Genomic DNA, 17,502 nt, shown 5'->3' on the forward strand with positions numbered 1-17,502 from the left:
GGGGTGGGGAGAGGTGGGGTGAAGCCCGCACTGGGGACCCATCAGCTGAACTCTCACCTCTCCTTGGTCAGGTCCTTCTCCTCCAGCCTGCACACAGGCTAGTCCCATGAGACCAATGGTCCCATCCCATCCCTTTCCTTTCCCTGGCCTCCGGTAGGTCTCCCTGGCCTCCTGTAGGTCTCCCTGGCCTCCTGTAGGTCTCCCTTTCCTTTCCCTGGTCTCCAGGAAGTTTCCCTGGCCTCTGGTAGGTCTCCCTTTCCTTTCTCTGGTCTCCGGTAGGTTTCCCTGGCCTCTGGTAGGTCTCCCTGGCCTCTGGTAGGTCTCCCTGGTGTCTGGTAGGTCTCTCTGGCCTCCGGTAGGTCTCCCTGCTGGAGGGAGGGCTGGGTCTTACCCACTCTGCTGGCGCCGCCAGGTCTGGTAGGGGTCAAAGAGCCCCTCACAGAGGAGCAGAGCATGCAGGGCCACATTCTCCAGCTGGGTCCCATGGCCTTCCTTTGATGAGGAGGATCCTTTCAGCTGAAGTGTGGGGAGAGAGAAGGGGGGTTGGCCAGCTGTACCTGCAGTCTGTCTCCGCCCTATCCGGGCAGGCCCCTCACCTTAGCCATCAATCCAGTGAGCAGGGCCAGCACTCGGGGCACCAGTATCTGGCCCCGACTAGCCTCTACATTCTCCAGGTTCCTGGGGTGGGGGTGAAGAACAAGAGAGGTCACGCTAATGTCCCAGGTCTCCCTCACTCCCTGGCTCACACACCCACGCCTCTGCCCACTCTCAAAGGACACTAGGGAAAAGCCACCTGCAGAGAATGATGAAGAGCTTCAGCAAGAGCAGGGCCTGTTCCAGGTTGTCCTGGTCCAGCTGCTCTGCTAGCGAATGTAGAGCATCTAGGGGTAGCAGAGGGACTTCCACACCTGCCTCCTCCGGCCTGTAAGAAGGGGGAGTTGCCGAGTGCCTAGGACAGCTCTACCTGCCTGGCCCTGACCTCTATGCAAACCCAGCCTTACCTTCGAGGTTCCAGGGAGGTTAATGAGATACTCTTCTCGAAGGCACCCACGAAGGCCTTCAGCCATTGTTGCAGGTAGCCAAGGTCCTTCTGTTGACAAAAGATTATATCCAAAAGGATAGGTGGATTAGAGGTGGAGTGGTGGAGATGGAGAAAGGGAGTGGGGGATGGGTCCTGGAGAACAGGAACTTGGAAGGTCAGAACCAGACGACTGTGGTATCGACAGGTCACCTCCAGAACCTCATCTGCTTCTCTCAGTCCAACCTTCAGGCTTTGTTCCCACCATTCTAATGGTTGGTACCCACACAGACCTGACACAGGCAGAGGAGGAGCTTAAGTGGGGTGTGGCTATGGGCCACACTAGTGCTGCTGCTGATCTCCCATTCAATAGCTACCTGCTCTCTAGCCAAAGCTTTGGGATGTGTCCTGTGCTGCCACCCTCTCCAAGTTCTGCAGCCACCACCTCCTGAAAACCTTCTGGTGCTACGTGTGCACCAGGATGCACACACACTGTTGGATAGGCACCCACGTCACACTTATACCTCGAAACACTACAGCATCCTTGCACAACAGCCCACCCCTGTCCTGAAACCTCCATCCACCCTTGCTGTTTACCTGGACCCCAGGCCCCAAAGCTGGTTCCATGGACAAGAGGGATGGGTAGTGGCTGAGCCAGTGTATGGGCGCCGCCAAGGAAACTATGGTGTGAACAGAAAAAACGTTTCCTCCACCCTGGCTGGGGCAGGAAGCGCAGAGTCACGGTGGGGGAGGGCAGCCGCTTCCTCCCAGTAGACCGCAGGGATGTGGAGGGGGCCCTGGGGCACCCTGGGCTACAAACACATTACGGGCAGGGCCTATAGCACACGGGGTGGGGGTCATCCTGCCCTGGGTGCCATCCTTGCTGTTAGGGTACCAAGTAACCTTCATTTAAAGTACCCACATTTCCCAACCTGGCTCAAGACCTCAAGCCTAGGGGAAAATATGCAAGACTTCCCATATCTCTGTTCCTCACCAGGACCTGGCCACCCACCTGATTCCACAGGTCTTCTGCTCAGCGAGACAGCTAGCCATTTGCCCTAACTTGACGCCATTTCTAGGACATGGAAGTGGGACCTGGCCTGTACATTAGTCCCTCCCCCAATTTGGCGCCCAAGCAACTGCCACCAGAGAGCAATGACCTTTCCCAAATTAGAGAGGAGATGAGAACCACAGCGGAGACGGGCAAGATGGCACACTTCAGTTGTGCCCACAGGGCCGAAGACTGCTCCTAGGGGCAGGGACCTCATACCTAAGGATCTGCGGAAACTTCACTGAGCAGCGGTTCTCACCCTTCCGAACGCTGGGACCCTTCAACACAGTTCCTCGTGTTGTGCTGACCCCAACCATAACATTATTTTCACTGCTACTTCATAACTGTAATTTTGCTACTGCTATGAATCAGAATATGAACATCTGTTTTCCGATGGTCTTAGGTGATGCCTGTGAAGGGAGCTTTTGAGTCCCCAGAGGGGTCAAGACCCACAGATTGAGAACCACTGTTATAAAGGCTGACTGGCTTGTTTATGCTGCCTGTAGCATATCTCCTCCCATGTAGCATGCCCTGACCTGGATTGATGCCAGCAGAGTGGGGGCAGGCCCCCCAAAACCTAGTGGGAGCAGCTATCCATTGTGTCTATGTTATCTATTATTTCTAGTGTATGTGTGTGTGAGCGAGAGAGAGCATGCGTGTGTGTGTGTGTGTGTGTGTGTGTGTGTGTGTGTGTGTGTGTGTGTGTAGACCGGAGATAGTTGTATGTGTCTATCACTCTCCACCTTATATTTTTGAGACAATGTGTGTGTGTGTGTGTGTGTGTGTGTGTGTGTGTGTAGACCGGAGATAGTTGTATGTGTCTATCACTCTCCACCTTATATTTTTGAGACAATGTGTGTGTGTGTGTGTGTGTGTGTGTGTGTGTGTGTGTGTGTAGACCGGAGATAGTTGTATGTGTGATAGTTGTATGTGTCTATCACTCTCCACCTTATATTTTTGAGACAAGGTCTCTCATTGAAGGAGAGCTCACCATTTGGGTTACACCAGCTATCCAGAGAGTCCCCAGGATCTACTGGTTTCTGCCCCCAAGTATTAGGGTTACAGACATGTGATGCCATGCCCAGCTTTTACATGGGTCCTCAGGCTTGTGAAGCAAACATTGAGTTATCTCTCCTAGCCTGTTTTTCCCCCACTTTTGAGACAGGGTCTCACATAGCCCCAGCAAGCCTTGAACTCTCTAGGTAACTAAGGCTATTCTTGAACTCCTGACTCCACTCCTGAGAACTGGGATTATAGGCATTCACTACACAGCCGAGCTCTTTTTGCAAAGCTCAGGCAACCCAGAAAGGGACCATCGACATCAAGAAGCAGGACATCACTGTGACTTCTAAGCCTTCCTGAAAGTCTCCTTCCCAATCAACCAGCAGGAAGACCATGATGCGCAGACTCTGAACCACCTGAGAAGGCCAGGTTACATCTGGGGGATTACCCCAAAGGCTCATATGTTAAAGGCCTGGTCTCTGACGCAGAAGTGTTCTAGTGGGGATTTAGGGAAGTAATTGGATCAGGAAGGCTCTAACCATATCAGTGGATTATTCATTGATAGGTTTATAATCTGATGGGCTACTGGGACAGATGGAGTAGAAGTGCCATGGGACACACCCTTGGGAGCTCTATCTTGTCCCTGTGCACTTACAACTGGCCTGTGCGTAGTCTCCCCCACCCCGCCCATAGCCCCCCTTTCTGCTTGACATAAGGTAAAGCAGTTTTCCTTTGTCATGATATTTCTGTCCTGTCATAGGCATAAAAGCAGCAGAGCTAGACCACTGTGGATTGAAATGTCCAAAACCACAAACCAGAGTAACCTTTCCCCCTTTAAGGTGACACTCTCGACATTTTATCAGAGCACAGCAGGCTTCAAGAGCATTTCTTCTGAACCCATTACAGCTGGAGAAGTGAGACGCCTCAGAGAAGACTCAGCACCCTGGCTCCAGCTAGTCCTTCCGGGATAATGCAGCCGATCTTTGTTTTAAGCTAGGGAACCTGGCCATTCGACCCTGACCCCTGCCTCAGTGGTCTCATAGAACCCTTCTGGTTCATAAATGTCCCAACATTGGGTTGGGGAGATGGCTCAGTCAGAATGCTTGCCGTATAACCATGAAGAACCATGTTTAGACCCCCAGCACCACAGACAGAGGACCAGCAGCACATGTTTCCGACCTCAGCAGTGCAGAGGCAGAGGCAAGCAGGTGTGTGGAGCTCCAAGGCCAGCCATGGGACATCTATGTGTTCTAGGTGTAGTGAGAGACTGTCTCAGAAAATAAGGCAGAGAGTAAGTCAGCCAGCATCAACACACACACACACACACACACACACACACACACACACACGTCCAACACTGTCTTTCCTCTTCTATCCCTCACTACCCCTAGTCAAACCAGTCTTCTCTGACCCAAAATATGGGTCCCTAATTCCCCAGCTGACTCTTCCCCAGCCTAGCCCTCTAGGTCCCTGGTACAGCCAGGGCCTGCTTTCTGTCCTCTGATCACACTGTGGCCCAGACTTCTACACCCCACTCTACCGCCTCAATGACTTGGGCTTGGGGTAATTAAGCAGGAATTTCCATCTTCCTCATGGCCACTCCAGCTTTCTGTCCCTCGAACCACACCCTTGGCCTGTCTCGCCCTGTAAATGCTCCAGAATGGGCTGATCCAGCTGAGGGCTAGGCCAATCAAGGCAGGCTTCATGGACTCTGAAGGGGCACGAAAGAGTCAAAAGCAGAGAACAAGTGATACGAGGAACCGCCAGTCCCTCTCTTCTGGGCCTCACTCCTTCTCCCTAGGATGCCTCAGGGCAGCTCTGACCTGGATTCCATTGTTTGAAACTATAGTGCTAAATATCAGAGTCTCTACTGAAGCCCGCACATGCGTGCATGTGTGCCTGTGCGTGTGCGTGTGCGTGTGCGTGTGCGTGTGCGTGTGCATGTGAAGGTAGGGCAGGGCAGTGGTCAGGAGCAGGATGGTTGTGTTGCCTGTGACAGGGTCCAGAGCCTGAGAGTGTGACTGCAGAGCTTGAGTCTGTACTCCTGTCTCACTGGCTCCTCTAGCCCTTTCTGGTTCTGAAGGGGAACCTTGGCACAGATGAGGAACAACCACACAGGCCAAGCCCACCCAAGAGCCCTTCAGCCTATGAGGGAATACCTGGGTCTTGCTATAGGCGAAAAAATGTTAACTCACCATCACCCCAACTTGTCCTCAACCAGGCCCGAATACACTCAAAGAATATTGGGAGGAAGAACTCCCAAGAGCTAGAGAGGCACAAACAGTTCCTGGTGGGCATGGAACTGCCACTTTCTTAGAACTCAGAGGTAACTCTGGTGGGCTGAGGGCATGCTCGTGCAGCATTGGAGGGGGCAGTTTCTGTCAGAGGGTGAGGGGCCGCTAGGCGGCCTGCCACCACACGGCCTCCGGAGCTATGTGGACAAGTCTAAGGCCAGTGCAAGCCTCCGGCAGACATCACCATCACCACTGAATCAGTCAGTCACTGCTCTGGCACAGGCTCCATCTTCAGAGCAAACCAACGGTTTCCTCTGACATGAGGCTCTGCATAGGTGATGCCCTCATCCCCAGTCTCAGCCCCCAAACCCACTAGTCCAAGGGTGTGGCTTGCTGCTCCCGTCCCACAGGGCGGTACATACTTTACTTCCCATGTGTCCTCTTCAGAAATGCCCTCAATCAGAATCAGAACCCTCTGAAGACACAATTTATTGCTGCTGTATGGGTAGGGATTACTCGTGGGACTGGTGGCTGACGGTATGAGTTTGGGAACCCAGGCCCTGTTTAAACACTGGGTAGCCTGTTAACATAAAACTCTCTGAGCTTCAATATCTCTCTTTGTGGGGTCAGGGGGAGTTGAGAAGGGTCTCACTATGTAGACCAAGTTGGCCTCCAACTCACAGAGAGATCTGCCTGCCTCTGCCTCCCATGCAGGGATAAAAGAGTACACCACCACCTCCAGCTTCAACTGTCTCTGCAACAGTCTGCTCAGTGGCCGCTGCATCATCCAGCATTGTAAAGGGTGAGATGGCTGGGAGCTCCAAGGCAGGGGCTCTGGTCAGCCCAGATTCCTGGCATTCTAGGACACCCCCCATCCCTGTCTATGAGTGAAGGCAAGAGCTGAGGCCGCCAGGGCAATTCCCAGTTTGCTGCCTTAGGCAGAGGAGGTAGAGTGTGATCCCCAGGGAAGAGCTCCAAGCAGCAGGGCGAGGGGTCACAGTTCAATCCTGGGTGATCCCTCAGAGCTACCTCCACCTCTAGGAACAAACAGGAAGAAATAGGACTGGATAGGTCTGGACAAGATAGCTTCTCAACCCTAACATCCTCCCTACAGCATTAAGAGGGGAGAAGGCAATGCCAGGCCAAGGGTGGCTTCGAGCTACATTGTAAGAACTGTAGTGGGCTGGAGAGATGGCTCAGAGGTTAAGAGCACTGCTTGCTCTTCCAAAGGTCCTGAGTTCAATTCCCAGCAACCACATGGTGGCTCACAACCATCTGTAATGAAATCTGGTGCCCTCTTCTGGCCTGCAGGGATGTGTGCAGACAGAACACTGTATACATAATAAATAAATAAATCTTTAAAAAAAATTATTAAAAAAAAAAAAAAAAAGAACTGTAGGCCACGGATGAAGCTGGAAGATGGCAACTTTTCCAGGGAGCAGAAGCAACTGAGCACAGTAAGTGCCTGGGTGTCCAGGCCAGTCTCTGGCCCCTTACCTGAAGCAGTACTAAGAGGAGTGGACCTAATTGGTCCCCATAACACCCTTCAATACTTAGCCATTTTCCTTGTCCCATCACTATGGAAACTGAGAATTTCCTGCCATGGTTCCCATAGCAACTGACCCTGTTTCCATGGGGATCCCACACTTCCCCATCAGCTCCTCAGTTGTCATAACAACCCCAAGGATACCAGCCTTTCCCCCCCAACCCCAGGCTCTATGCTCATTTTTCTATCACTAAAGTTCCTCCTCCTTCAGTTGCCTTAGCAATAATGGCAGGGGGGAAGAAACTTCAGTTGCCCCTCAGGTGTGAAAGGGACCAAGAGCTGGGTACACTTGCCCATTTAAGAAAGTAAGAATAAGCAGTGGCGTACACACCTTTAATCCCAGCACTTGAGAGGCAGAGGCAGGTGAATCTCTGTGAGTTTGAGGCTAGCCTGGTCTACAGAGTGAGTTCCAGAAGAGCCAGGGCTACACAGAGAAACCCTGTCTCAAAAACCAAAACGAACCAAACCAACCAACCAACAACAACCCAAAGAGAGTAAATGAGAGCACTAGGACTCTGACTAAGTCAGTAAAGTGCCTGCCGTCCAAGCGTGAGTTTAGATCCTCCAGCACCCAGAAGAGCCAGGGTTGCATCTACAGCCTCAGCTCTGGGGGGAGGGGGGAGGGGGGAGGAGTGGGTGTGATGATAGGCAGATTCCTCAAGCTCGACTGGCCAGTGAGCTTCATCAATAAAGCGGAGGTCTGGTGAGACGGCTTAGCAGGTAAAGGCACCTGTCACCAAGGCTGACAACCTGAGTTCGATCCCTGGGGCCAGCATGTTAGACCTCCTCCTGGATGTTGTCCTCTGACCTTCACTCGTACATCGTGGCATATATGTGCTCGCTCGCTCGCACAAATTAATAATTTTTAAAATGTGCTTTTAGAAATTAGATGCAGCACTCAGGAGGCAGAGACAGGCAGATCTCTGAGTTCAAAGCTAGCCTGTTCCAAAGCCGTAATCAGTTCCAGACCATCAAGGGCTACACAGTGAGACACTGTCTAAATAAATAAATAAGGTGGAAGACTAGACATGGCTCAGTGATTAAGAGCACTAGCTGCTCTTCCAGAAGACCTGGGTTCAATTCCCAGCACCCATGGGGTGACTCAGAACTGTCTGTAATTCCATTTCCAGGGGATCTAATGCCCTCTTCTGGCCTCCGTGGACACCAGCCATGAATATGATACACAGACATACATGCAGGCAAAACACCCACACACATGATGTCTTTCTTTGGCCTCCACATGTATGTACACATATGTATATATGTGTACACACACACACACACACACACACACACACACACACACGAGGTAAACTGAGGTCCAGGAAGAATTAGGACCCGGCTAAGGATCTAGAGGAGCAGAGAGGTCTGGTCAAGTTTCCATGAGGCAGGAGAGCTCACGGAACAAGGATAAGAGACCAGAGAGAAAAATGAGCAAAACTAAAGAACTACTTGGACATCGCCTCTGAGTCCCTTCCTCAGTGGCATAACTGGTGAATTCAGCTTGGATTTCCTGTCCTGCCACACTCTGTGACCCTCAGCTCCCTCATCTGGGTGGAGGGCTAGTGAGCAACACTACTGCTCCAGCCTGCAAAGGGGCTGTTCATTTACATGCTATTTTGCATTAACTTTTACATGTTTCCCAAACGCCAGCCTGCTAGGTGCTGTCCCAGTCTCCCGGCCCTCTCATACGTCTCCCATTTCTTCTTTGAGGACACGTTGGTAGGTGTGCTCCACCATTCACCATGCCGGCTCTGCCCTGCTCCCTACTCCTGACAACTGGCTGCTGCGGCTTCTCCTTCTCCTTCAGACAGGGTCTCACTCTGTAGACCAGGCTGGCCAGGAACTCACCAGAGGTCTGCCTGCCTCTGCCTTCTGAGTGCTGGGATTAAAGGTGAAGGGGGGTGGCAGACAGACAGCCATGCCCTGCCACCATGCCTGGCTGAAAGCTTGCTTCTTGTCTTTTCCATTGCTCTGTGCTCATTCTTGTTGTTCCTGGCCTTCAGCCCTTAAAATCCCAACTGTGCCTGCTCCGGGCTGACTTCCGATTGGTCACTACCCTGGGCATCTTCTCATCCAGTCATTCGGCTAACACCCGGGAACACTTACTGAATGTTAGGTTCCGAGAAGCTGTGGTAAGCATGTGAAAATTAAGATAGGCTACAGCAGAAGAAACTACAGGTGTTGTCCCAGGGAAAGATCCACCTGAGGCGTCCTGACCACACGCTAAAGCTTTGGTTGCTAAAGGAACTCTTCTGATGACTGTGACTTGGTTTCCCCAAGAGAACCCTGAGGAACTCCAACTAAGTAATCTCCAGGGGCACTTTGATACTGCCCCTCCCCCATTTCCTCCCAGAGCCCACCAAGAGGGCAGGGTCCATGCAGGTGAGGGAAAGCATGTCTGTCCAGGCAACCTGGGGTCTTTTAGGGGGAAGGAAGGGCAGGAACTGGGGTGCTTCCCTGTCCTCACCCAGACCCACAACTGGGGAAACAGGTTTGCCAGCAGATGGTAGGTGGCTCTGAAGGGAGGGGCCCTGTGTTGCTGGCTGCCTGGCTGGTGACTGACAAGAGGGGTCTCTTTTCTCTCCTTTTGAGACAAGTCTCAAAAGTCTGTAGCCTAGATCCGCTTCAGACTTTTGGCAATCCTCCTGCCTCAACCTCTCTCATGCTGAATCACAGGCATGCGCCATCACGCTGAGCTCTGAGGGTCTCTTAACACCGGTCGGCTCCATGCTTGCCTTACACACCCCAGGACACAAACACAGTGGGTCCCTAGCAGCACTCTCTCTCTTCGGAACCCAGCGAAGGGGTGGGACGGTGTTCTGGGAGCAGGCAGGAAGGCTGCACTGGGAGGCTGCCTGGCTTCCTCTCCCCAGGCAGCCTGGCCCCACCCATCTCCTGGGTTTGCTCTCACATCCTGGATTTATTTGTTGGCTCGGTCCCAGGCTGCCCCCTGCCTGTCCAGACTTCCAAGACTACAAGCAGAGAGCTCGTGCCCCCCACCTACGCCCTACTCTAAGAGGCCATCTGGGGGGAGGTGGGCACACAGAGACAGTAGTGCTAACGTCTCATCCAGACAGAGTTCAGCCTGGCCACTATGAGAGCCGTACCAGGACGTCTCCAGCAGTGACCACCCAGCCGGAAAACCCAACAGTGACATCTCTTCGGATTCCCCACCTGGTTTACTCTCTCTTCAGCTGGTCATCTCCCTTTAGGATGGAGACACAGAGGCTGAGTACAGGGAGGCAGGCTTCTCTCTTTTCTTTTTTCTTTTCTTTTCTTTTCTTTTTTTTTGTTTTTTTTCAAGATAGGGTTTCTCTGTGTAGTTTTGGTGCCTGTCCTGGATCTTGCTCTGTAGACCAGGCTGGCCTCGAACTCACAGAGATCTGCCTGGCTTTGCCTTCCGAGTGCGTGCGCCACCACCGTCCAACCAAGTTAGACTTTTCTGACCTACACCAGCCATAGTGGCCCCTTCTCTACAAAGTTCGGGTGGCCTGAGGGCAAGATCGTGTTGATTTTACAGACAGGTACTGAGAGGCTTAAAGGTGCAATGAGCTTGGGCTGGATTACTCTAGGACGGACTCTTCTACACGCCACCAGTCCAAGCGAAAGAAGCTGTGACTCTTAAGACTCAGACCCTGTGTTCCGAAGGGACCATCAGCCAGCCTCTTCAGAGGGCCAAGGTTGAGCATGAGCTCTCCCCACATCCCTGCTCCCAGTGACAAGCTGTTCAGGGACACACAATGGACCATTGTGTCCAGGGCACACCTGAGCTAGGCACCTAGTGCCAAGCAGGTGCAAGAAGGGAGGCGTGACCCTAGGATCACTCCCTGCTTCCAGTGCAGAAGGAAAGCGGGGCTTCTGTGTGTGACAGTCACGTTGAGTCTGAATCACACGGGTCACAGTCCCTCCGGAGGATCCCTGTCAAATCTCCTTCCTGGCTTCACCCCCGACGATCCTGCCCCACTGCAGAATGGAGGAAGACTAAGGTTGCCTCAAGCACAGCAAGAGTTCGGCACTAAGTACTTCTCTGGAGGAGTCCGAGGCGACTAACGTTTGATCACAGTAAGGAGTGGCACCTGCCGGGTCCCCCAGCCTACACGACATTCTAGCCACGACCACTTATCGTAAACGCGCCCTTCAGGAGAAACAGCCTACATGCAAACTGAGTCCCTTTCTTTCCAGGTCTCAGTTTACCCAGTTGTGAAAGGGATGAGGAGAGACTGCCAGGGTAACTGAGGCTGCGCGGTTTCGCTGGGGGACTTGCAGTACAGTGCGCGCCCGCGAACACTGCCCCCTGGCACAAATGCCCCAGACATCCCGCCAGCCTGGGACACGCACGTGTGTGCGGGACTGGAGCCCCGCGTGCGCGCGCCTATCTGCGGCCCGGGGGAGTGGGGGCGCCCGACGCAGGTGCAGCTGGCACTGCGCGCGGGGATCTGGGGGCCTCGCGGACCAGGGGCGGGACGGGCTCACCTGCGCGTAGTAGAGCAGCCACAACTCGTAGAGCCGCTCCGAGGCGGCCATGGCCTGACCCGGCTCTGGCCCTGCTGCGCGCCACCTGTCGCCACCTCCTCCGCGCCGCCCGCCGGTTGCCCCGGGCCAGGCCCATGGGCGGGAGGGCGTCACTCCGGGGCGGAGCGGCTCTGTACTGCTGGGGGGAAGTCCGCGGCTCCCGACCCTGTCGCGCTCAGTCACCAAAGTCTACACGCCCCTCCTCCTCCTCCTCCTCCCCGCGGCCGGCTTCCTACACTTCGCTGTCTGTCGCGGCGGAGCCACTGCCCCGCCTCTTTGCACTGTGCAAAGGGCGGGGAGTCATGCTGGAGGAGGAGCCTGAGGTCAGGGCGGCCCGGAGGTCGCGCCGAGTCCCGCCCCTCGCAGGCAGAGTCCATTCAGAACCACGGGCAGGATCATTTCAAGCCTCCCGGGTTAGGGGGCGGGCACAGGCTTCCTGAGTTGTCCAACCTGGTATATAACCTATCAGGCTTGGCATTATCGCTATTCCAGGAAGGGACTGCGGTTCGCGCGGGGATGACTAGGGCCCTTCAACAAATACTAATAATAACGTCGTCCATGAGGACCACTTGTGGCTAACTACGTGCAAGGTTCTGTTCTAAGAGCTTTATGGAAGACAAGTGCCACCTTTGAGTTCTTGCTGAGTGCTGAGCTGGATGGGAAGAACTGTCGGGACTGCAGGGCAAACCTACCTGCAGAGGAGCGGCGCCTTCCATTGGGCAGATCCTTAACCAAGTGGACCTCCCTCTAGGAAGCCTTCCCACTTGCTCCCTTGGGATCAACCCCTCCTCCCAGGGCCCAGTACTTGCTTGTCATTTTTGTTCGTTTGACCTGAGGGAGATGCCTCAGGGGTGCCTCATGCCTATTTTACTGAATGGAAAAACTGAGGCCCAGAGAGGTGGAATGAGGATCACAGGGGCAGCAAGAACAAGGGATCTAGGCCTGGCTGACTCTTTGCTGGGTCACTGTCACCACCCCTCTGTCCCTTTCCTTGTGCCCAGACTGCTTGTGAAGTGAGGGAGTCCCTGGTGTTGGATAGGAATCAGGTTCTTTGTTAGGAGCGGGGAAAGTTTGCTAGGTCCAGACAGATCCGATTGGTCCTAGGAACTGATCAGTCTGGAGTGCCCTAGATCTTGGGTGGCCAAGAGAAGGCTGACTTTGTCCTTATTTCTGCCCTGTTTTGTACTCTTGGAGTGAATGACCCTTACATTCTGGCCTTTTCCTCTTGTCCCATGCATCCTAGTCTGAGCTGACATTTCCTAAGCACGGATAACCTATACACTAGGCAGCCACCCAATCTCCTACTGTGATGGGAGGTCCTAGACAGAGGTTAACCCAGGACAGTGAGGTTACGGGGCTGTGGCATTTGAAGGAGCTAGGAGGGGAGAGCATTCACCTGTGGACCAACTTTATAACACACATTCCAGACAGGGAGCACCGTTGCTAATGGGCTCGTCATTTCCTGGAAAGAAGGGTAGGGAAGAAAGGAGTGCATGCATCTGGGACCATCTGCTACGACCTCTTCATAAACTGGGGGGAAGGAGTAAGTTCTGTGGCGCTTACTTGGCCCTGGTTGATGTTTGCTTTTCTCCAGAGACCAGAGCCTGACCCTGAGTGTGCTGCTGCTCCAGAAAGGGATGAGAGGTCATTCTTGAGTTCAAAGGAAAAGGCCATGCAGCCAGGCCTCGAACTGGGCAGGTCTGGAGCAGAGTGGGCAGAGACGCTTAGGAGCAACCCATCAGGGGAGTCCGAGGTGCCCCTGGCTGCTGTCTGTAGAGGAGAGGCTGACCTCAGAGTGAGAACGAGAGTGGCCACGGAAGGTTTCTGGTGTCTGGTGTCCTTACGTAACCCAGACTGAACTCGAACCCATAATTTTGCTGCCTCGGCCTCTGAAGTGCTGGAATTATGAACGTGCGCCACCACACCCGGCCCAGGGAATGTTTCTCAAGGCACTGGCGCCTTGAAGAATCAGCACAAGTGGATAAGGATGGGTAAGCATTCTAAGAGGGCAACCGGGAGAGGTGGGTGGTGGTTAGGCAAAACCAGAGCCATCGACTCACTCTAATCTCTTCCTCTCAGGTCTGATTCTACTTGCTTTCTTACTGATCAGTGTTGGACAAATCGAACCTTAACGCCTTTCCCCGACCCAGCCGGCTCACTCGCTGTACAGGTTGCTCCAGAGCAAAGGGCGTGTCCTCCTGTAGCAACTCAGCATTGATTGGTTTTCAGGGCTTCCGGCTCTCCATTCGCGTCCCGGGATTGGCCATAAAACATTCTTCTACTCATTGGGCCTGCGCAGAGCGGAGACACAAGGAGGGGCCTCGGGGAAAATGGCGGCGGCTGCTGCCGGTGTGGGTCGCCTTGAGGAAGAGGCTCTGCGGCGCAAAGAACGGCTGAAGGCCCTCCGGGAGAAAACCGGGCGCAAGGTGAGGGGCGTGGAGTGAGAGCTGCAGGCATGGAGGCCAGTGTTCTGGGTCAGAGTGGGAGAGCTGAGGGCTAGGGAAACACTATCGTCAAGGTGCGCGTGCGCGCGCGAGTAGCGCATGCGCAATAGGAACGGCGCTGGACTCCGGGGCTGAGATAGGCTTGTCTCGCGCATGCGCTTTGGGCAGTGGTCCCCGCGGGACAATCGAGATGCGGAATGCGTGCGAGTTGTTGCAAGGACAACTTTCAGTTTTTTTTTTTTTTTTTTAATTTTCGAGACAGGGTTTCTCTGTGTAGCTTTGGTGCCTTTCCTGGAACTCACTCTGTAGCCCAGGCTGGCCTCGAACTCACTGAGATCCTCCTGGCTCTGCCTCCCGAGTGCTGGGATTAAAGGCGTGCGCCACCACTGCCCGGCCGACAACTTTTTACATACTTTGGGGGTTCGCCTTTTCTTTACTTTCTTTCTTAATTTTCTTTTCTTCTCTTCTCTTCTCTTCTCTTCTCTTCTCTTCTCTTCTCTTCTCTTCTCTTCTCTTCTCTCTTCTCTTCTCTTCTCTCTCTCTCCTCTCTCTCTCTCCTCTCTCTCCTCTCTCTCCTCTCTCTCTCTCTCTCTCTCTCTCTCTCTCTCTCTCTCTCTCTCTCTCTCTCTCTCTCTCTCTCTCTCTCCGTTTTTGGTTGGCCCCACCGGCCCGGCTTTCTGTCACCTGCCCACCCAGGGTTCCGTTAGGACAGCGAATGACTTTGCTGTGGATGTGCAGCCGGAGTCCATCCGGCAAAAGTCCAAACGATGTGTGGGTGGACTGCAGGGAAAGAAGGTTCCCTTTTCTTTCCCAGCTTGGCTTACTGACCTCTTAGTTACCAGATTCGGAAGCACTTTCCTTTAGTTAGCCAACGAGATGGCCTGGATTCATCTCTACTTGCTGGTCTTTCCAGAGTAATGAAGAGGGAGAACTCTGAAATTCACTACCTGTGTGCAGACTTTGGCTGTGTCACTTGATGGTGTGAGACTTGAGACAAATTGTTTCATGTTCCTGAGCCTGGTTTCTTTCAGTTCTCCAGTGGAGGAATAACTGCGTTTACTTTTCGTGGGCTATTTTGAAATCTAATAGAGAAAATCGGTAATGAAAGAGCCCAAGAGGCTGGGAGTTGTTGGCTCTGTTGTTATATAGATAAAAAGTAACCCTCGCTTAATAAAATAAAACAGATCTGCCACTTCCGACTTAATCAAAAACCAGATTGGTTGGTCTCGGTTGGTCTTGGTTTTCCTTTCGGAATAACTGTGTACTATACCTTGTGCTACGCTGTGAGAAAGTGAGAGGGGAAGTACTTGAGAGCGAAAGCTGGCCAAATGGGCGTCTGCATTTGTTGGCAGCCTGTGAGAGCCGTCAGATGATTGTCCTCCAGCACCTGACCCAGGGAAGCTCAGGCTTCACTCTAATCCTCATCTGTCACTCTGCCTAACTCTTGAGGCAGGGTCTCTCCTCTAACCGAAGTTTGTGGTGTATTTTTGCTTGTTTGTTTTGGGGTAGGCTGGCAGTCAACAAGCCTGGAGATCCTCCTGTCTCTGCCCTTCCACAGTGCTAGGGTTATAGGCAAGTGCAAGCCCATGCTCAGCCTGTTAGGTGGGTGCTTAGATCTATACTCAGGTCCTCATGTGTTCATAACAAATGCTCTAACCACCGAGCCATCTCTCCAGCCCCAGCAATGAGATACATAGAGATAAATAGTTTTTTTTTTGTTGTTGTTGTTTTTTTTGTTTTGTTTTGTTTTTCCCTTTGGTTTTTTCGAGACAGAGTTTTCTTTTGTGTAGCTTTGGAGCCTGTCCTGGAACTCACTCTGCAGACCCAGCTGGCCTCGAACTCACAAAGATCCGCCTGTCTCTGCCTCCTGAGTGCTGGGAAAAAGGCGTGCGCCAACACCGTCCAACTGAGATAAATAGTTTTTTGGTTTTGGTTTTGGTTTTTTTTTAGATGAATTTTGCTGTGTTGTCCAGGCTAACCTTGAATTTAGGACTCTCCTGTTTTATTTCCCGTGAGGAGCTGGTATTACAGGCAGGTGGCACCTTGTCCAGCTTTACATTATTTTGAATTGTATAGCCTTGCAGTAAGTTTTTTTGCTGTTGCTTTGTTTGTTTGCCTTTTGTTTTTTAGAGACAGGGTTTCTCTGTGTAGCCCTGACTGTCCTGGAACTCTGTAGATCAGATTTGTCTCAAACTCAGAGATCTGCCAGCCTCTGCCTCCCAAGTGCCAAGATTGAAGGTGTGTGCCACCACATCAGGCCTGCAGTAAGTTTTGAAATTAGTTTAAGTGGTGTAACTTAGTTCCTTTTCAAGATTGTTTTGGCCCTGAAGGTTCCCTTAACATTCCATAGGAAGCTAGGGGTGGTGGTGCGTGATTATTAGCCCATCAGTTAAGAGGCTTAGGCAGGAGGACTGCTTGGGGGTTGAAGGCCAGCCTTGGATGCACATTGAAAGGGACCTTTCTCAAAAGAACAGAACAGGAAGATTCCATCTGAATTTTGGAATGAGTTTTCCTGTTTTTGTAAAGAGCATTGTTGAGATTTTGTAGGGATTGCCTTGAATCTGTAAATCATTTGAGATAATGTCATCATTTTTTTTTTTTTTTTTTTTTTTTGGTTTTTCGAGACAGGGTTTTTCTGTGTCGCTTTGCGCCTTTCCTGGAACTCACTTGGTAGCCCAGGCCGGCCTCGAACTCACAGAGATCCGCCTGGCTCTGTCTCCTGAGTGCTGGGATTAAAGGCGTGTGCCACCACCGCCCGGCAATATCATCATTTTAAATATGGGATGCCTTCCATTTAACTAAGTTGTTTTCAGTTTCTTCAGCTGTGGATGTTGTCTTGTTAGACTTTTTGTTTTGTTGTTGTCTTTGTTTTTGAGATAGGATTTCTTGTAGCCGGAGACTGGTTTCATACTCATCAAGTGGTAGAGGATGACCTTGAGTTAAATCCCTTTGCCTCCAACCTCTCAGTGCTGGGATTATAAACCTGAGCCACCAGGTTGGATTTTATGTGGTACTGGGGACCTTTAATTGTATGCTAGAAGTGACCACCGAAGAGGTCTGGGTTGTTGTTTTGAGGATTTTGTCTTTTCTTGGGCCAGGAGGAGCATGTACTGTTCATGTGTATTTGGGTGTGCAAGTGTGTCAATATTAGGTGTCTTTCTTGATTTCATTCCATCTTTTGTGTGTGTGTATGTGTATGTAGAATGTATATGTGTGCAGGTGTGTTATGCTTTTGGAGACCAGAGGTTGACATCGGGTGTGAGGGTTTCTCTCACTGAATTCGTGCTCAGATATTAGCTAGATCTGCTGGCCAGCAAGCTGCAGGGAGGGACCTGGCTCTGCACCCTCTGTGCTAGGGTTACAGATGTGTAACCACACTTTGCTTTTTTGTTGTCACGTGAGTTCTGGGGATCTCAATTTAGGTCCTCATGCTTTCAGAGCACGTGCTTTATTGACTTAGCCAGTTGCCATTTTTTTTTTTTTTTTTTTTTTTTTTTGAGACAGGGTTTCTCTGTGTAGTTTTGGTACCTGTCCTGGATCTCGCTCTGTAGACCAGGCTGGCCGCCTGTCTCTGCCTCCTGAGTGCTGGAATTAAAGGTGTGCGCCACCACCAACACCCGGCCAGTTCCCCTATTTTTATTTGTTTGTTTGTTTATTTTTTGAGACAGGGTTTCTCTGTTTGGCCTTGGCTG

The 17,502-nt window shown here is 52.2% G+C and overlaps 2 protein-coding genes across 2 annotated transcripts in view; one reads left to right on the forward strand and one right to left on the reverse strand.

Annotated features, from left to right (window-relative positions):
* The window catches only part of Nbeal2 (neurobeachin like 2), a 31,153-nt gene extending 19,775 nt beyond the window's left edge, over nt 1-11,378 (reverse strand). The window contains exons 1-5 of the mRNA XM_059269093.1: nt 11,328-11,378; nt 1,002-1,090; nt 794-922; nt 597-678; nt 392-516 (exon numbers count right to left, since the gene is read on the reverse strand). Coding sequence (XP_059125076.1) covers nt 392-516; nt 597-678; nt 794-922; nt 1,002-1,090; nt 11,328-11,378 — 476 coding nt within the window. The remainder of the gene's footprint in view (nt 1-391; nt 517-596; nt 679-793; nt 923-1,001; nt 1,091-11,327) is intronic.
* A 2,131-nt stretch (nt 11,379-13,509) lies between these two features.
* Nucleotides 13,510-17,502, forward strand: part of Ccdc12 (coiled-coil domain containing 12) — a 56,352-nt gene continuing 52,359 nt past the window's right edge. Inside the window, exon 1 of the mRNA XM_059268758.1 lies at nt 13,510-13,792. Coding sequence (XP_059124741.1) covers nt 13,697-13,792 — 96 coding nt within the window. The 5' untranslated portion in view covers nt 13,510-13,696. The remainder of the gene's footprint in view (nt 13,793-17,502) is intronic.

The sequence above is a fragment of the Peromyscus eremicus genome, chromosome 7, assembly GCF_949786415.1.
Source record: "Peromyscus eremicus chromosome 7, PerEre_H2_v1, whole genome shotgun sequence".
NCBI lineage: Eukaryota > Metazoa > Chordata > Mammalia > Rodentia > Cricetidae > Peromyscus > Peromyscus eremicus.